General features: G+C 30.5%; 3 protein-coding genes across 3 annotated transcripts in view; 1 reads left to right on the top strand and 2 right to left on the bottom strand.

Annotated features, from left to right (window-relative positions):
• Positions 1-924: 924 nt before the first annotated feature.
• LOC123273448 lies at positions 925-2,438 on the bottom strand. Its single transcript, XM_044740846.1, has 4 exons — positions 2,280-2,438; positions 1,929-2,170; positions 1,420-1,845; positions 925-1,201 (listed from the first exon to the last, which is right to left on the bottom strand). Exons 1-4 carry the CDS (start codon positions 2,436-2,438, stop codon positions 925-927), a joined length of 1,104 nt encoding a protein of 367 aa, XP_044596781.1.
• A 5,901-nt stretch (positions 2,439-8,339) lies between these two features.
• Positions 8,340-12,808, bottom strand: LOC123272548. The gene is made up of 7 exons (XM_044739411.1): positions 12,178-12,808; positions 11,976-12,117; positions 11,743-11,877; positions 11,061-11,254; positions 9,297-9,538; positions 8,791-9,216; positions 8,340-8,715 (listed from the first exon to the last, which is right to left on the bottom strand). Exons 1-7 carry the CDS (start codon positions 12,739-12,741, stop codon positions 8,439-8,441), a joined length of 1,980 nt encoding a protein of 659 aa, XP_044595346.1. The 5' UTR covers positions 12,742-12,808; the 3' UTR covers positions 8,340-8,438.
• A 2,857-nt stretch (positions 12,809-15,665) lies between these two features.
• The window catches only part of LOC123272680, a 46,627-nt gene continuing 36,147 nt past the window's right edge, over positions 15,666-26,145 (top strand). Inside the window, exon 1 of the mRNA XM_044739621.1 lies at positions 15,666-16,031. The gene's annotated coding sequence lies outside the window, so the exon portion shown is untranslated. The remainder of the gene's footprint in view (positions 16,032-26,145) is intronic.

Here is a 26,145-nt window from a genome sequence, read left to right as displayed (position 1 = left end):
AGAAAAACTACGGTAATGATTTTTTAGAATTGCACTTTCACAAAATAATATGCACACTGTTTTATTCGTTCATAGCTATATTTTTTTGACAATAAATAATGTTCGAAAGAATTTAAAAGCCCTGAAATGGTTAATTATTGAATCCTATTCGTAAAACATTCAGGTTCATTTTTTTTCAATAACAGAATTTTTTGTCCCCTGTGACTATATATTTACAATCATAAAACTATTCGTCTACATATTCAGCGTATACGTGCTCATGACACTATCGAGCAGTAAAATCGACGATGTCAGTTAAAATAACACGATTGACATAAAGAGAAAAAGTAATGTCTATAAATAAAAATAAATAAATGATATAGTTTTTCCATGCGTACTTCTATGAATATATATTGCGAATAACAAATTCATGAATGATATGTATTCTTGAAGAAATATGAACACAATAAAATGATTTTACTTTACTGAACGATAGAAAAATTGAATTTGGCACATTTTCTTCTCTTTGACACTTCATTTTTTGATAATTTTTTTTTTATTTTACTCAACTGACGATCGAAATTGTATCGAAATTATTTGTTCTTTTTTATTGCTTCCTTGACGGATAGTGAGAAGATTCTGTTATTTTCTGAATATTTATCGGTTTTAAGAATATTGTTAACTTCCTGCTATAAAAATCAATGATTTTTTACATTTAAATTATACATTAATATATTAACTGTTAATATAATATAAGTACTTTTATCGCAAGAAGATGTTTATTATATTTAAAAAAATATTTGTTTATATTTAATGAATTAATTAAATTCTTAAAAAAAATGTATTAATGGTTAAGAATCTCTTCTATTAGTAAAAAAAAAAATGATAAAACTTAAACCAAAGAATATTTTTTTCAATAGTATAAAAGGAAAGAATAGCATGAGATTATGCCTTGAAGTACTTAGAAAGATCTAACTCAAAAATTTTAAATCCCAAAAATCCACCGAATCCTTTCTGTCCACGATGAATGATTCCAATACCTCCCAAAGGAAAATTAGGGTTACCTTCTGCTTCCAAAGCATCAAAAAATGGCACTGTTGATTGTCCGGCATCTTTCTTTAAATCAGAAGCTCGAAATTTTATAAATTGGTTTGCCTTTGAGTCAATTACATTTTTTGATGACTTTGTAGGGTCATCCGGATGTGGAAGATTTAAATTTTTTCTGAAATCAATAAAAAAAACAAATCCACTTGGAAAGTCTCTTGAAAAAACAAGATTTTTCTTTATATCTTCTAGAAACTAAAATAGTGGAGCTCTACATATAAACAAATTTTTACTTCACGATTATATAAAAACTGTTTTAATCGAAAAGATTATTAATAAGGCTTATTCGATATCTAAATAAAATAAAATAGGACAAAAAAAGAAATAACTTTATACCTGTTATTGTGACTTTGATGTTCCGGAGCTATCCAATATGTTTTATGAAGATCAATAAGCTGTCCTTGAGTATAATCGAATGGGGTTACTCTAATTTGTAGTTCAATAGGTTTTGTCTTGAATTTTCGATAATCGAGGGTGTGTTCTACGAATCCTAATCTAACACCTGTTACAACAAAACCTTTAGGTGCAATTAAATCATCAAAGTTAATGATCTTCGGATGTCCATAGTCAATCCCGACAAACAGTGGACTTTCCGTGTTGTTATTAATCAAAACAAATCGTCCAGTCTGCTCATTGACATCAAAATTTTCCAGCTCTTTCCAAGAACCTGAATCATTCAACCAACGTCTTCTTAGTGGCCTTTCTTTTATTTGAATATGGATCATGAAGTCTTTCTTCACAAATCGTACACCGACAACAATTCTACAAAAAATATTGTTAATGCGTTTTTGATAATTATTTATGCTTTTCATGAATTGCACTTCTAATGATTATCAATACTTAACATGTTTTGATAGATATTTGTTACTTGATCTCTGAAACTGATAGCCGTGACAACGTTGTTAGATCGCTTCGGTTGTGCCACACAAGTGCATACACAGTAATCGCAGAAGCGCATTTCGGAAATATCGAAATGAGCTTCTAGGGATTGCATCTGTTCGCTACAGTTTGTTCCTCTGTTTCCGCCAAACCGATGGAAATATCTGTTTTCAAACCATCTGTAACGTTTTGACTTTCCTTCTTTTTCCTTTAAAATTTATAAAAAGTATTACCCAAAAAATATTGAAGGCATAATCATTGGATATATATATATATATATACATTTTTACTGCAGAAAAACTGAATTTAAAACATGCCTTGCAAACTTTGAAAGAATTGGTCATAAAACGACAGTCTCGAAATTTTCGACATTCTTTGTGATTTATGGTATTTTTTATCGTACTAATATCACAATTGATACTACAAGTTCGCGTAGTACTTAAATCTCTCTCATTGACGATTAGTACTTGGATCATTCTCTCTAATTCATAATACATCTGATTTTGACCATCTAAACAAAGATTTGTTTTTAAATATTACAATATTGCTTACAACTACATGATATTAAAAAATTCATTATTACTTTTATTAATATCTGATGAATCGCAACGATACATATAGTTAATTTTTTGTTGCAAGGCTTTTTGTGTTTTAACACTTCTTTCGGTTACGCCTGACAATCTCGACCAAAAAAAGTTCATGGTATTATTTAGGTACTCTGTCAAAAAAAAAAAAAATTATTATTTTTTAAGCTTATCAAAAACTGTAGGGCATTGAAAATAGCTCGGGAAAGTTGCAGTTTATAAAATACTAACCATTGTTACATATTGCTTGAAAAAATTCAAAGTAAAATTGCATTAATATTTTCTTTAAAAATGTAACCATCACTCTGTGATAATAGATGAACCATACTTCATGCAATGAACTCCTCTGACCACATGCGTTATCGTTCTCTTTCTTCTAAAAAACAAAAAACAAATAGTTAATCTATAATACTGTTAAAATATTTTTTGAATAAAATTAAATGAAATATTTAATCTAAAATAAACTGAAGCTTTTTGTGCTCAATATTAATAAATATATCAAGTATTGACCAGTAGTGGAATATCAAAATTGATATTCATGATTTAGAAATATTGGGACTTACTCCTACTTCCGCCAGAATGTCATCCATTAAGTTGTTAAATTCATCCACAATTGAATCAGAATAAACAACACTGTAAAATTTGTCCAAAATTTGAGGCACAAACGGACAAAGATCTATTATATTCTTCAAGCTACCATTATCTGGATAAAAGGCTACGAATCCAGCATAGGAATTTATCACGAAACTGTTATCTTCTATAGCAAATATACGAGAAATTGACCGTGAATTCAAGAGCGAGTTGTTAGATTTTAAGGCGTATCCTTCAAATATTTTGATCAAATTGTTATAATCTTTCGTCCAATTATCATACTCCGAATCACTTAAAATTCGCTCCAATTTTTTAATTGAATCGATAAATTCAGTTGCGATACGTTCTAAAACGTTTTTCTTCTCATGCTGCATCATTGATTGAACATTAAAGAGATTACTTTTTACTCTTTCATAAACGTTATTGAAATAAATATTAATTGATTTGAGATGATAGACATTTAATTTTTTGTGAGATTCTACATTTTTAAGTATAAGAAATAAAAATAAAAACTTGGACAAAACTCTTAACATCTTTCAAAACCGATTTACTGGACATAAATAAAGTTGTTTGTTCATAACTACTGATCAACAATTTAAGTGCTCCTCTTATTAATTATTATGACTACATATTTAGAAACGAAAACCAATAATTTTTTTATTTATAGATAATAATTATTTTAAGAAGATATGATACCACGTCCGGCAGTTTAGATACATTGAAAGTGTAATAAAAGTAACTTTAATGTTTTTTTTTCATCGGAATTATGCAGGAATCAATAACTTTGTATAGAATTGATAGATCTCAATTATAGATTTATGTCAAAGTTTTATATTATAGCTATAAATTAAAATAGTTTTATAAAAGTAATTTGGACACAAATAACTTTGATTGAGATAATTTCAAACGAATACTACGTCGAAAAGAAATAACTCAGTGATAACACCGGCACACAAAAAAGTTGTCTGTACTTGGGACGCGCCACATATATTCCCATGTAATTTGACCCGCTGAACCCGAATTTGAGGTCCGTTTGGCCCCTACACCCTAGGATTTTGAGAAAACTGTAAAACCGAAAAAAACGGGAAAATTGGGGTTTTGGTGATTGAAAAATTTTTAGATTCTAACTATGCATGATTTTCATGTATTTCGATCTGCTTTATACTTATCTGAAGTGTACTCAGACCAGCAGCCATTAAAAGTCTAAGTAAATCCCGAAAACCCATGAAAATTGCGAAAAAACAAAAATTCCCAATATTGTGATAAAAAATGTATTGAGCTAAATATATGATGATTTTCATGTAGGTTTATCGACGACATATAAATCTCCAACTTTTATAACTCAGACGTCTCGAAAACATCAAACAAATGTGCAAAAACCCCGAAAATTGGAAAAATCAAATGTAATATAATAAAAATCGAGTTATTGTTCAAAATAAATAAAAACAATCATATATCTCGATCTGTGGTGCATAAAAAAAAACTATTTCGTCTTAATACTTACAAAAAAATTAGTTTTTCGGAAAATATCATCAAAACCCTTTGGATTTGAATTTTAATTCGTTCTCCGCTTATATCTCACCCTTTTATCTTCAAACGTCCTGCATAAAGGGTTTCTCTTTCGTTTCCTCTCTTCTTCGGGTAAATCTCTCTTCAGAGTCCAACAATGATCTACCATCATATTGACATCCACTCATGTTTTGATGGAATGTTTCTTCTCTTTCTTCACTGAAATTACCAAGATTTTCAGGAAAGTGTGAAAGATGAGATTGTAAATAGTGCAATTTTGTATTCACATTCCCTAAAAAATTTCGAGATACTTCCTTAAAACTTCCCCAAGCTGCTCTCTCAATCTTGTGCATCTCATACTCAAGATTAGCATCCTGGAATTGAGTCCGAATTTGGGGTACATAAAAAATTCCTTCTTTCAATTTATTGTCACTTATAGCTGGAAATTTTTCGTCCAAGTACTTAACACAGTTGCCATTTTTATCGAGAGCTTTGACAAAATGCTTCATAAGGTCAAGCTTGATATAAAGTGGTGGCAGCAAGTACTTGTAAGGATTAATGAGAGATTCTCGCATAACGTTGTGAGAACCATGATTCAAATTCTTTCTTGTTGGCCGTTCTTTTCTACTGTAGGGAATTTTCCGATCGTGACTATCCTACAAACATACAAGAAGGGATATATTGTGAACCAGATTGTTGGCTTAACTAGTGTAGCAATTTTCAGATCACCACAAACTTTTCAATGATTTTTGGTCAAATGAGCTACTGGAGTCGGTGCTTTGAGACTTCGCTTAGACAAAGCAATGAAAAACTTTCACTCCTCGTCCTGAAAGTGTTCGGCTTTAACTCATCAATCAAACTTCTTACATCTGAACAGTCCACTAATGAATTTTCGCCGTTTTAAAAATGTTATCAGATTTTTTTCCCTATCACGATAAAAATAAGCTTTTGTATATTTACTTAATAAATTTTTTTCACTTTAAGCTGATGTTTCAGGGTTTTCACTTCTAGGAACTTTTTGGGCTCAGAATCGATTTCTTGCTTAAATGCTTGTGCCTGTAACCAGGGCACCTCCACGTGGTGACGGCGGGCAACAGGACCGTCTGGCATAGTCCCTGGGTTAACGGCTTGAATGCCGTCATGGCAGGCACAAGTAATAAGTGTTTTACGATGCAGGGACCCGGAATCCCAGTATCGGCGTCTGGTCAGAGTGAGAAAGCAGGCTCGCAGGCGTCGTCATCAAGTGACTGCAGCTCTTCATTAGTGGGTGACTTGGCTTCTGAAGCGTTTAATATGACAAGAAGTGTCTCTCACATATGTAACAAAAACTCCAATTGCTTCTGTTACATATGTGGAGGATTTGAAGTAACGAAAAGTCGTAGATCTTTTTCAAACAAATTGAAAAATGTCTACGAAACCTGCTTCGGTATCCAGATTACGAACTGGGAAGCAACTTGGGTACCACATTCACTTTGCAATCGGTGTCACACGATGCTTACTCGTTGGGAGCAGACGAAAAGTAAACAGTGCTTGAAATTTTCAAAACCTGTGATTTGGTCTGCACCAACGAGTCAAAACTGCTATTTTTTGCACGACGGAAGTTTCAGGTTTTTCTTCGACAACCAAACATAAAATTCAATATGCCAACGTAACATCAGTTGTGCCAGCAGAAAAAGTTTTGAATGTCGAAGAACCTGCAGCTCCTGAACCAGTGAATGAACATGAAGAGATGGAAGTTGAAGATAACTTTGAAGAAATCGATCCTGAACCCGAAGAGATCCATTCTGAGGATGAAGAATACATCCCGAGTGGTGTTCCTAGAAGTAAAGACCCTGAAGTCTTCGATCAACTTGAATTGAATGACCTTGTACGAGACTTAGGACTATCTAAGGTAAAAGCTGAACATTTAGCCTCAGCTTTAAGGAAAAAATTTATTAGCTAAAAATACAACAGCTTATTTTTATCGTGATAGGGAAAAAGAGTTCCGGAAGTATTTTACAAAAGACAGCGAAAATTCATTTGTGTACTGTTCAGATGTAAAAGGACTGATCGATGAGTTGAAGCCAAACACTTACAAAGACGAAGAATGGAGGCTTTTTATTGACTCCTCTAGGCGAAGTCTTAAAGCTGTGCTTCTTCATAATGGAAACTTATTGGCACCGATTCCAGTAGCTCATTCGACTAAACTAAAGGAGACTTATGACAATTTACAGGTTGTATTAGATAAAATAAACTATTCAGAACATCAATGGAAGGTTTGTGGTGATCTGAAAATTGCAACAATATTGCTAGGCCAACAATCAGGGTTCACAAAGTACCCCTGCTTCTTATGTTTGTGGGATAGCCGAGACCGAAAGAATCATTACATTCAAAAGAATGGCCAACAAGAACAAATTTGAATCCTGGTTCTCACAATGTTACGCGACAATCTCTAATTGATCCTTCCAAGTACTTGCTGCCCCACTTCATATCAAGCTTGGCCTTATGAAGCAATTTGTCAAAAGCTCTGGATAAAGATGGAAACTGTTTTAAGTACTTGGGCGAAAAATTTCCAGCTATAAGTGACGCTAAATTAAAAGAAGGAATTTTTGATGGACCCCAAATTCGGACTCTATTCCAGGATGCTAATCTTGAATATGAGATGAACGAGATTGAGAGAGCAGCTTGGGGAAGTTTTAAGGAAGTATCACAGCAATTTTTAGGGAATACGAAAAGTGATAACTACGCAACTTTAGTTGACGAGTTGTTATACAACTATAATACTTTAGGTTGCTTAATGAATACAAAATTGCACTATTTACATTCTCATCTTTCACACTTTCCTGAAAATCTTGGTGATTTTAGTGAAGAGCAAGGTGAGAGATTCCATCAAGACATTAGTGTGATGGAAAAACGATATCAAGGAACGTGGGATGTAAATATGATGGCAGATCATTGTTGGACTCTGAAGAGAGATTTACCCGAAGAAGAGAGGAAACGAAAGAGAAACCCTTTATGCAGGACGTTTGAAGATAAAAGGGTGAGATATAAGCGGAGAACGAATTAAAATTCAAATCCAAAGGGTTTTGATGATATTTTCCGAAAAAATTAATTTTTTTTAAGTCTTAAGACGAAATACTTTTTTTTTATGCACCACAGATCGAATGATATGATTTTTTTTTATTTATTTTGAATAATAACTCGATTTTTATTATATTACATTTGATTTTTTCCAATTTTCGGGGTTTTTGCACATTTGTTTGATGTTTTCGAGACGTCTGAGTTATAAAAGTTGGAGATTTATATGTCGTCGATAAACCTACATGAAAATCATCATATATTTAGCTCAATACATTTTTTATCACAATATTGGGAATTTTTGTTTTTTCGCAATTTTCATGGGTTTTTCGGGATTTACTTAGACTTTTAATGGCTGCTGGTCTGAGTACACTTCAGATAAGTATAAAGCAGATCGAAATACATGAAAATCATGCATAGTTAGAATCTAAAAAAATTTTTCAATCACCAAAACCCCCAATTTTCCCGTTTTTTTTCGGTTTTTTACAGTTTTCTCAAAATCCTAGGGTGTAGGGGCCAAACGGACCTCAAATTCGGGTTCAGCGGGTCAAATTACATGGGAATATATGTGGCGCGTCCCAAGTACAGACAACTTTTTTTTTTTTTGTGTGCCGGTGTAATAATAATCAATAAAAATCAGTGATAATTAATATGATTTTTAATAGTAGTTATAATTAAAAAATTTAGTAACCTTTAACTACACATAAATAGGTCTTGAAATAAAAAATTATTGAATTATAATTTAAAGTACATCGAAAGGTCTAATTCAAAAATTTTAAATGCCAAAAATCCACCGAATCCTTTCTGTCCACGATGAATGATTCCAATACCTCCCAAAGGAAAATTAGGGTCACCTTCTGCTTCTGCTGCATCAAAAAATGGCACTGTTGATTGCCCTGCATCTTTCTTTAAATCAGAAGTTTGAAATTTGATAAATTGGTTCGTTTCTGAATTAATAACATTTTCTAAAGTTTTTGTAGGAACATCAGAATTAGCCAATACTAACTCATTTCTAAAAAACGATAATGGATTAGTTAATAATATCAATTAGGGTTCGTATGAAAATGTAGATAAAAGAAAACAATACCTAAAATAATGACTTTGATGTTCCGGAGCTACCCAATATGTTTTATGAAGATCAATAAGCTGTCCTTGAATATAATCGAATGGGGTTACTCTAATTTGTAGCTCAATAGGTTTCGTCTTAAATTTTCGATAATCGAGGGTGTTTTCTACGAATCCTAATCTAACACCTGTTACAACAAAACCTTTAGGTGCAATTAAATCATCAAAGTTAATGATCCTCGGGTGTCCATAGTCAATCCCAACAAACAGTGGACTTTCAGTGTTGTTATTAATCAAAACAAATCTTCCAGTCTGCTCATTGACATCGAAACTTTCCAGCTTTTTCCAAGAACCTGAATCATTCAACCAACGTCTTCTCAGAGGCCTTTCATTTATTTGAATATGGATCATAAAGTCTTTCTTCACAAATCGTACACCGACAACAACCCTACAAAAAATATTGTTAATACGTTTTTGATGATTATTTATGTTTTTCATGAATTGCACTTATGATTATCAATACTTAACATGTTTTGGTTGATGTTTGTTACTTGATCTCTGAAACTGATAGCCGTGACAACATTGTTAGATCGCTTCGATTGTGCTACACAAGTGCATACACAGTAATCGCAATGGCGCAGTTGGAGAAAGTCAATGTAACTGCCGAGTAATTCAATTTTTCTGTTACATTTTTGTTTTTGTCCTGGGCCAAAATAGGTATCGTAGCTATTTTTGAACCATTTGTAGCGTCTTGTACTTTCTTTTTTCTCCTACATTCAAATAAGTAACTTTTAAGTCCGTAATTATTTTTAACTTCCCGCTAAGAAAATCGAAGATTTACAAAAATCGGGAAGTTATTGTTTTCACCCCGTTTTGCAAAAATCGAGTTTTCATCAGATCTCGACTTTTTAAGGTCATAGGAAGCTTCCCTGACTACCCCCGCGATGTTGTCACTATGTCTGTATGTATGTGTGTGTGTGTGTGTGTGTGTGTGTGTGTGTGTGTGTGTGTGTGTGTGTGTGTGTGTGTGTGTGTGTGTGTGTGTGTGTGTGTGTGTGTGTGTGTGTGTGTGTGTGTGTGTGTGTGTGTGTGTGTGTGTGTGACTATGTGACTTGCTTATAACTTTTGAACAACTGAATCGATTGGAATCTACTAAACGGCGTTCTTAAGAGTTCCCTCAAACTCAGATTTCCTGTGAATTTGAATCGATTCGGACGGATAGATTTTGAGAAATTTTGAAAAATCTCAAAAAAAATAAGAAAAAAAATTTTTTTGAAAGTGGTTTTTTTGGAAAAACTTTTAAATGGCTTTATCGATCAACTTCAAAAACTAATCCGCCCTTAAGCTTGAAAAACCACGTCGATCGCCACCAAGCCGGTAAAAATCGGTTGATTTGTTCGAGAGATATCTGAGCAAGGCCTCGTGACGCTGTCAAATTATTTGGCAGCGCAGGTAAGCTCAAAGATTCGGGGACTAGATTAGACATACATACGAACAAGACTCTTGTAGGGGGGGATAAGTATTATGGCTCAAACAGATCTTACGGATGTACCTCCCCGCATGGGCCCCGCTGGTAACTGGTCGGGTTGTCATTATATTACCGATCAGGCTAACGCAGTCGTTGAATGGGTTGATACAGTTAACTGAGTACGAGGACAGATTGACGTTAAATTCAACTTAATTCACATCTGTTCTATGATAGCGTAAATGATTGAGGGCAGGGTTTTTCCTTGCCCGCAAACTTGGCTGTGTATTTCCTACGTGAGGGTAGGACAGATATACGTGCCTGTATAGCTCTTTTGAGCCCAAGAAACGGCCTCTTCGGAGGTAGGCAAAAGCTTCGCCATATATTCTTTTTGTTCGAGAGATATCGTGAACGAAAGAAAACCGAAAAAAGTGTTTTTTCGGGATTACTCCGAAATTTTTGGTTCGATCAATTAAAATCTGAAAATAACTTATGAGGATGATAAAACTGCGTCGAATGCCGTCAACCGCGTGAAAATTCGTTGATCCATTCGAAAGTTATTGCGGTTTGAAAATTCCAAAAATAGTGTTCTATGAAACTTCTATCAGATTTTTGAGCTGGGAGAGCTCAAATGCCTAGAAATATTATTTCTTTGAACTCAGCGAGCTCAAAATATCACATAAATTATATTTTGAGCTCAAAAATCTCAAAAATGTCATAAGTACAATTTTAAGCGCCCAGGAATGGAATTAGCGGGAAGTTGCAGGGATGGCCTTTAGGGTGAACCGTCTTTCTAATTTTTTCATACCAAAATACTTAATACTTACATTGCACATAAAAAAAGTATAACTCATAAAGCGACAGTCATAGAATTCCTTACATGCCGTATGATTTAAGTTACCTTCCATTTTATCAAGTTTACAATTATGCCAACATGATTGATCAGCACTTAAATCTTTTTCGTTAATTACCATTGTCTGAATCATCCTTTCCAATTCATAATATCCTCCATAGATTTTACCTAAATAAATTTTTATTCTAATTAACAATTATTATTATTATTATTATTATTATTATTATTATTATTATTATTATTATTATTATTATTTCTTTATTCATCGACCATGAAGTTGAAGCTTCTTGCGGCCGTCCATTAATTTAATACAAAATAATACATGGTATAGCATTTTATGAAAACCATAAAAATAAAAAGTAGATGTAAAAATAAAATTGAAATATTAAATATGTTAATAAAGTCAAAATCATATTTGAACAATTCAATCGACGTAGATCACTCAACCTTCTTGCAAATTGCATATAACAAATATTCAACTAATAATATAATGTAATGTAATAATCTAATAATATAATGCGATAGACAAGATTTCAATATTATTAACATAATAATATAAACAATATTATTAACATACTCATCAAAAGTTAATACACCAAAATATTTTCAAAAGCAGTCACTTATTTGCCTCAATTTGTAAGTACTGATATAATCACCTTTTTTGAGATCAAATGTATCACATTGATACATATAATAATTTATTTGTTGTAACTGCTTGGACGACTTTAGACTCTTTGTTAAAATTTCGATTGAATTTGTCTTCAAAAATGTCATAGCACCATTTTGTTGTTCTAAAATATGAAGTAAAAATAATTTTTTAATTTCTAATCATTGATAAATATGAAGATTTAATCTGAATAACACTTTTTTATTGTGTTACTACAATTACCATTTTTACATCTTGCGTCTATAACTCCGAAATAGTAATAGATCACCATTTTTTTGAGAAAAGCAGTCATTGTTTGACGATAGTAGAAAAACCATCCTTCATTTAATGAGCTTCGTTGACCACAAATATTGTACTGGCTAGTCTATTTAAATGATGTTAATTAAGATTATTCGATGATGATAAATTAAGTGTTACGACTAACCTCTATTTTCTTCAAAATGTTATCAATCAACTCATTTAATACTTCAGCGATGGAATCAGAATGAAAAACACTGTCAACATGTTCAATACTTCTTGATATAAATGGACAAAAATTTATTAAATTTTGCAACTCTGTATCGTTCTGAAAAGAAACTATCCATTTGACATAAGTTTCGATTGTAGAACGTTTTTCGTCTATAATTTTTGTGCGCGCAATTAAAGACGAATACGATTCAAAATCTCGAAGTTTAAAGTTATAAATTTCAAACGATTTCATCAAACTATCGAATTCTTTGGTCAAATAAATATCATCAAAATCACTTTTTATGTTGTCTAATTTTGTAAGTATTCCGATCAAATCAATCACGATTTTGTTCACAATAATATTCTTTTCACTGTCAGTTATTAATTCATTAGAAAGATACTTATTTTTTACTTTCGTCGAGATATCATCGAAAAAATGATTTATAGAATTGAGATCATAAATGTCGGTTAAATTAAAAGTTTGGACGTTACTTAGTACCATGAGAAAAGTAAAAAGTTTTGAAAAAATTTTTAGCGTCATTTTTAATAAATTGATAAAACAGCTTTAATTTACTCGGTAACGTTTTAACTTTAATCACAGAATTGTTTAGAAATAGATACAATACTGTTTAAAAGTTTAATCAATATTTTATCTAATGCTTGAAGTTTATTGATTTTTAATCTCTGATGTAAAAGCTATTTTTGATTTAAAGAAGTGTAGTCCATCAGTTCACTTAATTTATTTATGATTAATCATATCAATAACTTTATGTAAGAATCGATGTATATATTTTATAAACCACTCATATTTATTTATTTATACATCTACAAATATATGTAAGCTGATAATTATTACGTAATGAGGCAAGTAATGAATGCCAATACAATCAAGGGATGACAATGAAAGAGTCACCAGAAGATCAATGTCACCATAACAGGTTGTATATGAAAATAAAAATATAATTTATTAGAATTGTTCATAGCTTTTATTTTTTCATAATACATTATTTCAATTCATAATTATATTATACATTCTATCCGATAAACATAGCTTCAATAATCAAAATCAATCTTTATTATCATAACAAAGTCACAAGCACAAGGTTTGATGTAAATTTTAATCTCAATGCGTGCAAGACTTAATTATATGTAAATCTAAACAGATTATTCCGATAATATTGAATATTTACGTTATAAATATCTTTCCTAAAAATAGATGACTCATTATTTATTCACACTAACGATTACATGTTTATGATAATAATAAAATTAAAGTGTCTTAGGAATGTCATGGAGTCATGAGAGAATTATCGTGGTCTATTGAACCTCAGTGACCTTAGTTATATAGCTCGGTACTAATCGAAACTTCGTTTGGTACATCGCCCCCATTGACATCGACGTTGCAGTCATAGTAGACAATGTACTCGTCGTTGTAACTGACTAGTCTCCTGACACACCGTCTAATCGGTGTGATTAAGTCAATTCACTCACTACCTACGAACATTATTACCTAATGAATCATTATTCACATCACTGTCACTATTAAATGGGATATTCAAATGTAAATACCCCGTTTATGCTTTGGGTAAAAGTGAGTTATTTGTCACTTTACCCATTAGTCTTGTTCTAAATGTTGATAAATTTATAACAAGACTGTATGACATTTCTTGAGTAGTCTTCTTACACTCTTCAAAACTCGTCTTTGGTGTTATTTAATAGCTGCATAAGAAGTACTAGCTTTTGTAAGTTATTCAAAGGCACTTAATTAAAAGACCAAAGTATCGAAGTCAAAGAAAGCAAAAGTGCTGTTTACAATTATTACAATTATTACAATTATATAAAATGTAAAATTATTATAATTGACTGAAAATGTAAAATCAATTTATTTTAAAAAATTGATTGGCAGAATAAAAAAAATATATCGTCTACTCGATTTTTCACGGTTGGCCTTTTCAGAAGCTTCCAGTTGACCGTAATCCACTTTCTGACGGGTCGAAAGGTATAGTAGTTCATGTTCCTTCGAGGCTAGTGAAGTCCCTTGTTGGTAAGCACAAACGACATAGGAAGGATGTGGTGTACCCTAAGAAGTAAAGAGAAAAATCCGATCGACGAGTCGTTGATCGTAAAAAGTGAACAGGTTACTCCCACGGGTTGTGAGTGATCCCTTTTTTTTTTAATAAAAGAAATTGACGTATTAGAAAATACTCAAGCTTAAAAAAAATATATAAAGTTTTTTTATTGCAGTTTTATAGACTTTTATTATCACTAAGACACATAGATGTGTGCCTCTTTTGGAGTACAGATGTTTATTTGATCATGTGTTTTTATTGCTGCAAAAGTTAAGAGAGTTATTGAGTTTCTTTAGTCTTTTTTTTTTTTTTTTTTTTTTTTGTGCATGTCGTTGTGACCCTGTGAGAAATGAGAGTGAGGTGGAAAAAAGGTCCTCTCAAGCTGACTATTGGACATGTACCAGCAAAAGCTTTACTTTACTTCAGTGGCACCTGTTGGCGGTAATTTTCATTTTTAATTCCTTATTTTCTACACCTTGTTTAGTATTCGGAAAAAAAAAAAATAATAATTAGTTCTTATTGTAAAACTGTTTTAAAGTTGTTTAGAATTTTGTAGAAAACATAAAGTTTACTTTTTAAGGCTAATTTTACTCTTTTGCTTCATTAAATTTTTAGTTGCAAAGTAGGTTCGTAATGTAATATTGTAGTTAAGTTACCGTCGAATAAATTATTCTCAACCAGAAGCCAAAATACACATCGACAATGTTCTTTCATGTTACTTTAATATTTTAAATTTTTTATGCATACTATATCTATAAACAGTCTTTTCAATATGTTATTTTAACATAATATTTGTGTTAAAATTAATGACACTGAAGTTAGCAGACGTCTAAAATTTTTGATTTTTTTATTAATTAAATTACAACTAAAAAGATATTTATAAAAAATTACACTTATAGTTTTTCAAGTTTTTTACATGTGAAATTTATTTTTTTAATGTTTAATTGAAATTTTTTCAATAAAAAATTTCTAAAAATTTTCAACTATCTATCGGCTTACTTAATTTTCATTAAAATTATACAAAATTTTTATAATAAAAATTAACCCTCATAATTATAACTTATGTGAAAGTAATTAGGTTTTATTGAAGCATTATTGAACAACTCAATGTATGAATGATAAAGTATAATTCATAAATATGCCGTGTAACAAAAAACAAAAATTACCAGCTGTATTCTTTGTCTGACTGTTCTTAGGAAACCCACTATAATTTAAACCGAGTAATACTACTTGGGAAACCGAGGGGATGAATTGATCTTGCGCATGCGTGGTATCCAAGCGACGAATTTAGCGTCCCATCGGCGCCGCTCTTTTCCGTCTCTCACTTACTCAGTAGTAGAGAAGTAATATAACAACGTCCAGCAGTATATAGCTGATATCGTGTACGGTATGGTGTGATGGTGTATATATCTGATATCCGCGACGCGCGACCCTTCAGTACGTCCTGCGTCATCGTACGTTCTGTTACGCTGTCGGTCGGAGCGGCGTTGTAGCTTTTAGTCCGCGATCGAGCTTGTGACAAGTCGCGCGTGTTATTTCAAATCTACAATACTTTACCTCTTTTTTATTTTTTACTTCAAACTCAGTGACAATGAATCGTAACAATATTGCTAATTATTCCTTAATCATCAAAGATGTTGACACCATTTACAGCTAAATCTATAACTATATTTAAAAATAAATAATGGGAATTGTACGGAAATAGTTCCAAGACACAAGAATTTTCTTAACTGAGCAAGGAATTTACTAAGAAATTAAACAGGTGCAGTTCCTTTTACCATTATTCTAATTAAATAACGGTGATTGTTTAGTTTCACGGTCGTCTGCTTTTCTTCAACAAAACAACTTATAAAAATTTTCATTTATTTCTGACAAATTATTAGCAATAAGTTTTTTCAATTTATGAATCAAAAAAATTTCAAATTTTCACGTTAAAATTTTCTACTAATATTAAAAAAATCGTCAAATTTTATACCATATTTTTATTTTATGGTATAGGGTAAAAGACCCCGTTAGTGGCGGGGACCCCATTACTGACACTTTCTTTTATTTTGGTATTTATTCAATTAATCAAATCATTAATTTCAATAATGAATATATTATTTTTAATCTTCAAGACCATTAGATCAAAAAAATGTTTAATTTTTATTCCAAGTAGATGATTTTTTCATTGAAAGAAAAAGTGCTACTAATAGGGTATTTTACCTTAGATCAAAAATTGATTATAAAATTTTTGAAAACTTAATTTTTCATTATTTTCATATTTTTTCCATGTTGACCCTCAAATTAAACAATTGCATTGAGTTTAATTCACAAGATTTATTACTATTCAGATTATTAGTGAATGGAGCAAAAAAAAATTATTATCATTATATTATTATAACAACTGTGAATATGAAAAAAATTTTTACTCGCGAAGAAGAAGGATTATGGTGAGGAATATTTTTTTGCAACAACCCGGGCTTGATATCTATCTCGCTGTAGATTTCCCGAGAAAACGTGCTCGTATATCAAACTGTCGCAGAAACTGCCGCAGGTGCATATGATTCCTCAGAGCGTTTCTTACACTCGTATGTCCCCTTTCTTACAGCACTCAACTTCATAGCGTTGTTCTCTGTTGGTTCTCTATGCTAGTCTCGGTTTGCCTAACTTTATATTTCAGGGTTTTTTGCACATTTCTCTGTGTATAAATTTAAGTATAGGTATATATGTGTATTTGTTGTTGTTGTTGTTGTTGTTGTTGTTGTTGTTTGGAGTTTCTCTGAAACTCTGTACATGTTTTACAGTACCGTACATTCCGACTCGACTATGAATGTAGGACATAGAGTAGAGAAGAAGAGTAAGGGTAAAAAATGAAATTAAAAATAAAAGTACCGAAGAAGTAGCCCGTAGCCGCGTTATTTGAAAAGGCTTTCGATATCTATAAGCTCGGATAGTACTTTTCACGTCGCATTTAACTTTCGACCGCAAGAAGTGCCCTCGAGAGTTTCGTGAATCTCATTCTATTCTTTCTGGTTTTATTATTCTTACTTAGGTGTTTTTTTAATTTTATTTCTTTCTTTCTCTTTTCATTTCACTGAAATTACTTTCCTTTTTTGCACTGTCTATATAGAGAATTTTCGTGGAACGATATAGAAAAAATTTGCATGAGATGCGAGACGAAAGAAAAAAGTATGGAAAAAGACCGTTCGAGCAATTTTACTTTGCTTCGTCAGGAAATATTGAAGAATCTTTTATTAATATTTTCCTTTTAATTTTCCCTTTACATGCTGAAGGAATTTTGGTAAATGACATGGAGAAAAAAAAAACAATTTTTTTATTTATTTATTTTCTTTGTTAATTAAATATTTTCTTTCTCCGTTTTTAATATTCTTTATAGCTCTATGAACCCTTTGGTATGGTCATTATATTGACTAGCTTTCAACTGCAGCACTCGCGTGGCTACAGCCGGTGCAAGTTCATCAAGGGTTTTATGAACTTGCTACGGGAAATGAAAAGAGAAAGCATCATACCACGCTTTAACGCCACCAAAGTAGAAGAGGAAACCATAGAGAAAGAGATAGAGATAAAGAGAGTTTATATATTCTCACGTGTTGAGACTGCCGAGAGGATCAAACTACCCGACGTCCACTAATTTAAGTAAAACAGAGTCTTTATACTCTTTGCAAATTCACTACAAAACATCACCTCTTTAGCCAGATCAAAAAGTTTCGAGAGACGCTGAGAAAGACAAATAAATTCAAGTTTTAATTGTTAGTAAAAGCTGATTTTTTTTTTTTTTAGATAGTTTAGTTTTTTTTCTGAATCTATTTAATAACTTATTTAATTAATTTACGGTTATTAGAAGTTTAGTATTTTGATTTTTAAATAAATTTTAATGCTAATACATGGGTTAGAATGTATTGTTAATTTGCAATAGTAAGTAACATGCTATTTTTAACACGTTTGTCTCAAATTTTAGTTTCATTAGTGTCTTTATGAACAATTTTCAAATTTTAAGCATGTCTAACATGTCTAATAAATGTTTGCTATTATTAATGTACGAAATTATTATTTTTTAATTAAAAATTTCATCAATTTTAATAATTAAATGTATCCAAGCATTAAACGTAACGTTGTAAATAACAAACATGGAGTGAGATCACACTACGTTGAATTTTTTAATTAATAAAAATATTTAATAATTAAAAAACATTTTTTTTTTTTTTTTTTTTAATTTGTTTAAAGTCGCATAAACTACTAAGGTCATGAGCGACTACGGTAGGGGGTAAACTTTTGAGATTGGAACTCGTTTTATTTTTTGGGCTGAGCAGGATAATACACTTAAATATTGAAAATATTCATTGGTGTACGCCGGACTCGAACCCGGTCCAATGCTTTGGTAAGCAAGGGCCGGATCCGATAGGGCTACTGCGCGCCTCTAAAAAACATTAAAAGTAAACAAAACGAACAATTAATAATAATGAAAAAGGCACATAATTCCAAATAATAAACACAGTAAAAGCAAATTTATTTGCATTTCTCTATTATTTTATGAAACTAAATATTGATTTAAATTTATTAATTTCTCTATAATAATTTTATGATCCAGTTTATTATTCACTCGAAGCTGACACCTTGATGACTTTCTCTTAATTAAATTAAATAAACTTTTTTGTTTAATAACATGAAATTTAATTATCGTCGCTGTGTCTCTATGCGACATCTTTAAAAGATTCCTACGCAGAATACCCGCCAACCAATTAGGTTAATTAAATACTTCTGTTTAATAGAGTATTTGCTCGTTTTTTAGTTCCAACTTTGCAAAGCTTTGTAAAATTACATCAAACAAAGAAGTTTCCACTGATTATTTAGAATCAAACTGTCCATTCATCAAACATCCTTTTAACTTTTCTAAGAGCTTTTAATTTAACAAAAATTCAAACACCAATAAAAAAAAAAACAAGTAGGATAATGCTTTCAATTATTAAAAATTTTATAGTCGAATTAGCTTAAGCTTATTTTTGACTATTAAAAATTAAAATGAGTTTGAAATACCCTTAGTATAATTTTGAAGCCGTGATTTTTTATTATGATTATAACCAATAGAGTTAAGTGAAATTTATAAGAAATATTCCAATTTTAGCCCATCAGATATCAGACTGATAATTTTCTTCAGTGCATTTTCAAAGTAAATACTATTTTTTAACTAAAATTGAAGCTAAAAGTTGCACCAATAATCTACCCGAATAGAAGCAGTCGAAAATTTGATAGCGACAAACTAACGCTTGAGAAGTGTGAAAGACTAAAAAACTTATAATAAAGATTTGTTTTGGATTGTTGGTAGTTTGAGTGTGAGTATAAAACAAGAGAAAGTTGAGATTCCCACGAGTAACTAAGGTAGTTCTTGTACGTGTGTACAATAAAAGAAGAGTTTGGTTGTAAAACTTATTCAATCAGAACAATCAAACTAGTTTGGTGACAAACAAAAGCTTCTGCTGAAAGCTATTGAATGTCAACTCCAACGCGTGTGTTGACATCTATTCGTATAAATATATAGATCATTATAGGTAACACATACATGTATAGTAGGAACAAGAGAGAAGCTGGTGAATAGGAGAAGAAAGGATATCTAGTGAGAAGGACGAATGGAGGTGACGGTAGAATACTCAAGCGTTGCTGGAGGGCTACTAGCTCAAGCATTGTTTACGCTTCCATTTGCACAATGTCCATGTGGTTTGAAACACTCCTGAACACATTATGCCCTCGATATAATCCTGAAAATAGGTATGAGAGCATGGCTACCTACCTACGTACCTACCGCCCTCTATCTACGTATCTAACCACCTATTTCTCCATAGTTTACTCTTGAAATCAATTATACAGTTTTAACCGTCATCTACATTACATACATGCAATTTTCAATACACAAATGCAATTTCGCCAACTCATCCATAGATTATGTATGCCTTGGTCATTTCAATAATGAGAGTTCTAAAATGCGAAACAAACTACTAGAAACTAAGTGAATCAAATGAGAAAACTAATTGGAAACCGTAGTCAGGAAATAAAATTAAATGAAAACATACTTCAAGCGTGCTTTCATTAATACAATTTAAACTTCATTGTATATTCTATTTTATTTGTAACTCTAATTTAATTTTTAGTAAATTTCACAGAAAATCAACTATTATAACTTTCCTCTCATAATTGCACGCTCCATAAAACAAACCGGTTGAGATATTGTTTTACTATCAACATATTAAGGTCAATCAATTTTTTTTATATTAAAATGCCTCCATCATAAACGTATTAGACTTAAATAATTAATCTCAAATTAAAAAAATTAATTTATTAGCTTTGGAAAAATATTAACACTTTTCTTATTGCAGATGGCTGTATATTTCGGTGTTGTTAGATAATAATTATTAATTATTAATTCATTGTTCCCGCCATTCTATCAAAAAAATTTGTGTCAGAAATCTTTTGTTTTAAATATTTAACACTTGTATATATCAATTTGATATAATATTGTATACAAAAGTGTTAAATATTTAGCATAATAAAAATTTCTTACTCAAGCTTTTTGACCCAAAAGAGAAAAAATTTTTTACTGTGTACAAGTCTGTTAGATTTTTTATTGCAAGGGTCACTATTACAAAGCTCATTCTGTTATCTTTTTTTATCATTATTTATACGTAGTGTATTATTGTTATCATTATTGCAGCCTCCTGGAAAACTTCAGGACGCTTCTGTGCTATTTATTTCAACGTTGGAATTTATTCTCATGGGTATACTTGTGAACATTTGTCACGTTGTGTATCTATGTTAAAATCTACGTTAAATTGTATAGGTTATTTTCTTTTTTATTTTTTTTTTAGTATTGTTTTCCTATGCAAGCCAAAAAAATCGAAAAATAACAAAAAATTGAAAACATACGTGATATTGAAAACAAAAATAACAACACGCATTTTAAAGTATTTATTGAGGCAGAATAATAATTAATGCTGTGCATTGCGAACGAAATTAAAGAGTACATAACTGTTTTTATTTTTCAATATTTTTTTACATGATGGAATGTTAAAACGTATGTGCTATAAGAAATAAAATAAAAAAATAGGCAAATATTGAGTTGAAATAGTTATAGATATATGTTAGAGCTTTCAGTAATGCTCCAGGTGCACTAAATAACGTAGATTTTTGTTCGTACTAGTGGTTAAACACGGCTAGTGAAACGATACGAGTAAAGGAGAGTAGTCCTGTCCGTATATGAGAGAAAAAAAGGTTTTTCCGTGCTCTTGCGTTGTGCTCTACACTAGACTTTTCCGATGTCACAATTTTTACGAGCGATAAAAGTCAACTCGGTGGACCTTTGACATCCGGTCTTGTGACCTTACCCATTTTTTGCCTCATATACTTCAATTTATTTTGATTTTATTGGCAAATTATTTTTTATTAAAAAATTTATTAAATAATAAAACCGAGTTGACTGTTAAATAAACGAATGACTGTTTCTAAATCCTTATCTTCGTCTAAATAACATAACAAACGTTTCAAGAAAAAAAAAAAAAAAAAAAAAAGCAATGAGAAATGCGGAAATTAACATTCCGGCCATTCTTTTGAAATACAAATAGTGCTGGAAAGTGCGGAAAATATTTTAGAATGTGAAGTAATGATATGTAATTAAAATACTGCATATCAAATATTTAACTTTTTTTTTTTTTTTTTTTTTTTTTAGAGAGAAATATATATAAAAGCATATTTAGCGAAGAAAAATATTAAAATTTAATAACAACCGGAAAAAAACAAGTTTTATATTTCTCCCGCTTGAACCTTTTTATGTGCTTTTTTGTTTATTTTTATTACTATTGTCTTTTTTTTTAAATAGTTTATTCCTGTACTATGGCAGCATCCTCGCTCATTAGCCACCAGGCTTTAATTATCAGGACGATTTGCCCGATTAAGCGAGCCGCGACGTGAAATATTTAGCGGAACGTAGACAGTGAGAAATTATACCCCTTTAGTCCTCCTCAGTCTAATTCTCACGTTTACTTTAGAATGGTTAAATATTTTTATTTTATCCTTTAATTAATTACTAACAAAGTTAATAATAATAATGCTATCATTATTATTATTATTACTTAATTACTTGATTTTAATTTATTGCGTGGTTAAAGAACCGTTTTAAAATTAATTTCTTCGCATATTAAGAATGTTTAAGTGCATCGTAGAGTTTTCTCCTTTAAAACAGACGATTTTACTTCAAATTTTGACTTTTTTTTTTACTGAAAATTAATGGAAAGCTAAAATTTTTTTTATTCACTTCTGATTTTTTTACTCTTTCTCATTAGCATTCAACTAGGTAGTAATTATCTGGAAATTTGAGCTTTTTAATACTTTCGAACAATAGCATTGTCTGGAGCATATTGAATTAAACTAGACTTATATCCTAAAATATTCATGTACGCGAATTTATATTAACTATGTAATTAGTCTGCGCGATTGGTACTGAATAATAATTTATAATTTAGAACAGAAGGTAGATAATAGAATACATTCAGTAGCTTTGTAGTATATTAGTTTTGGATCAATCCATTAAAATTTTACTCTGGATTTATATTTTATCAGTTAATTCAGATGCCAATCATTTGATTACATTAAATAGTTTTAATAATTCGTCAGCCACATAAATTATTGGTTTAGCTGTTTTTACTGCGGAGGTTACATTAGAACTATTTATATTTGTATATTCTAATAACGAACTGGAGTATTTTTCAATTCAACATTGTTATTTTTCAGAAATTTTAATTAATATTAAATTCATCGCAAATATAACTCTCGCAATATTTATGTACAGTTGATATACTACTCTCTGATTATTTTTAAAAACATTTAATAATATTATTGAATTTTTCCGTAATGAAAAAAAAAATAACAACAGAGCTTTTATTTTGATTTTACACAATTGTTTGTTTCCCATCAAATATTCCAAAAAAAAATGTTCACCTCTAAAAGTTTGCTTTTAATGGCTCAATTATTAATTAGTACAGGTAGAGTAGAAAAAAATTGAATTTCGACACTACGACCCTTGATGAATTTTTAATTATACCTAAAATTTTTATTTATTATCGATTATTCTTTTTATTATTTAAAAGCTTGAAAGTATAGTCGATTATGATTGAAAAATTAATTAAAAATTTTCAAGAGCTGTCTCAGTCCGATTTAATTTGCCCTACTTTCGCTTATTATTTCAATACTATTTTAATATTTTTCCAATTATAATTTTTTTCATCGATAAATAAAAGGCTCTTGATTTATAAACTGATATTTATATTTATTTTCTTTTATTAAAAAAAAAATAAATTTCATACTTCAATAATTGACTATTTTTATATTATTGTCTTTTATGATTTATTATTAACTCAATGTAAGAAAATATTTTTAAATCTTCGAGACATAATTTAAAATTTAAAGAGTCTAGACAAAATAGGTGGTTAAAAATTCAATGCAAATTATTTTGCTTAATAATTTCTGTTTAAAACTATTTTGATTTGAATCAGCTCTAGAATTTTTAATTAAAAATCCCATTTGCTCTAATCAAACAAAAATATACACCACTGCTTGGTGTTATTTATCCTAGATATTTTTTATGTAAACTCATTATCACAGCTCTCTTTGATTTTTACCTCAACTAGATTAATAAAACGGCAACTTGAAAAACAAAAATAGAAGGGCTGCTTTATTAAATTTTTTCTAGTATTTACTTATCGGTGAACAAACTGAAGTAATAAGATACTTTCAAACGCTAATTTGAAAGGGAATATTTTATTTACTCTCGTTTACAATAGCAGAAAATCTAAAGGGGTAGAGACAATTTTTAGAAAATTTTTATTTTATGAAATAACAATTGTAATATTTTTAGTTTCAAGTCAAGACTAAGTTTCATTTTTGTCAAATTGTTTAAGAATTAGTAAGCTGGAAATTGCTTACACCGGTGTAAATCCATTTTAACATCGAGCGTATTAAACTTAGTCCATTAACACAGCTTTTTTACAGTGTAACTGTGCTAAAAAAATTAAACTTGGAATTCAAGTCACGTAATGTCCTCACGAGAAGATAGAAAAACGTGAATCGTGTGATTTTCAATTTCTTGGACATCAATATAATAATAAAATCATAAAATATTGTTTTAGCGTCAATGGTTCGTATTTTATGCTACACTACAAAAATTTTACAATGGCTTATCGTGATTAACGAAACTCGTAAAAATTTTATCCCATGCAATGGGAAGGAAGAAAGTACTAAAAGTCTTTAAGGAAATATATGTATCGTAAAATAGAAATCAATAGTTATAAATATTTAAAATCCTTAGAATGATAACCGATTTCCATCGGCTTAAATAATTTTTATGCACTTGGTTTCCGTTATCACATTGAATAAATAAGGGTTAAGATAAGAAATAATAGTAAATAAGAAAAAGTATAAAATATAACGGAGACAAGCAATGGAGTAAGCCACGAGCGTTGGGAGCAGCAGCATGACCCATTTTTTGTAGTGACAACCGACCGGAGGACCTGCTCCAAGTTTATAGAGCTTTATCACCTAACATCCTTCCGGTTCTTTTAAAAACTTCCCTCTCTTTCAGAGCCATATAACTATTTATCTCATTTTCGCGCATGCTTTTCGCGTTTACCAAAAGATGTTTGGAATTACCTGAAATGAATTCCAAAGCTTTATACTAGAGTTTGACTACAGCGCAATCTAAAAATAAAGACTTGGCGAAAACGAGAAAAAGGCGGAGTAATTTTCATTTCTTTTGCTTTATTTCCATCACTCTTCATTGTTTTTCCCTCATACATATTATATGTATATATCTATATATATATATACCACTCCTCTTTTACTTTTCATACATTATCTTCCATCCCTTCTTGTCAGCACTTGCTTTTCTTGTCACTTGCCTTTCAAGTCACTCAAACGCACCAGCCAGGAATTTGAGTTTGATTAAATTCAACTTCACGGAAAATTAATGTTGGAACTTTAGTTTTACAACTTTTTTATTCTTTTTAATAATATACAATTTATTTTACATTAACTTCATGGAATATATCATTTTTTTTTTTTAACGTTATCCTACAAAATCAAATTGATGATAAAGTAAAGTTAGTTTAGTATCGTAATTAATTTTCAAAATTCTTTTTCTTGAATCAAGTTAATTTTTTTCGCTCTATAGATATCAATTTATTAAATAGCTAATTAAAAATCTCCATCTTAGCCGATATCGATAAAATCTTATTGTATTACAAATGAATATTTCAGTTTTCGTCAAACTAAATATTAAAGAAAAATTAGCATTTATCTTTATGTCTTCTAGTAGATTATATTAACTTAATTCAAAACTTATATATATTCATAGATGATCTTGTTTGCTTATCCAAGAGCGATATCGGTCTTCGAGATTTTAATACAATGCCCTCTAGCGTGCTCTCGATCGCATAATGTACACGAGGGATCGAGGGATTGAATAATAATAGAAAAAAAAAAAAAAAAAAATGTAAAATAAAATAACCTAAAAAGGATGACGAAAGAATGGAGTCTATAAGAGAGGACATTTCCATGATTACATCGAACTGATGGAAAATGACGCGCGGGCCAACGAACGAGCGGTTCATCTCTTTTTCTCATGAATTGCAGATTTTTATAGTAGATCCGAACGCTGCCAGTAGGCGACTCACCAAATTCATATTATACCGAACAAAAAAAATTTATTGTACCGCGTTATTCTCGGAAGTAGCTTTGGCAATTATAAAAATTAATGGCCATTTTTTTATTCTACTTTTTACTTTTTGTAAATAGATGTATTGTTTGAAAACTTTATATTAATTAAATTAAATTTA

Source organism: Cotesia glomerata, linkage group LG10, assembly GCF_020080835.1.
Source record: "Cotesia glomerata isolate CgM1 linkage group LG10, MPM_Cglom_v2.3, whole genome shotgun sequence".
NCBI lineage: Eukaryota > Metazoa > Arthropoda > Insecta > Hymenoptera > Braconidae > Cotesia > Cotesia glomerata.
The sequence above is the reverse complement of the archived record's forward strand: the minus strand, read 5'-3'. Positions and strand labels throughout refer to the sequence as shown.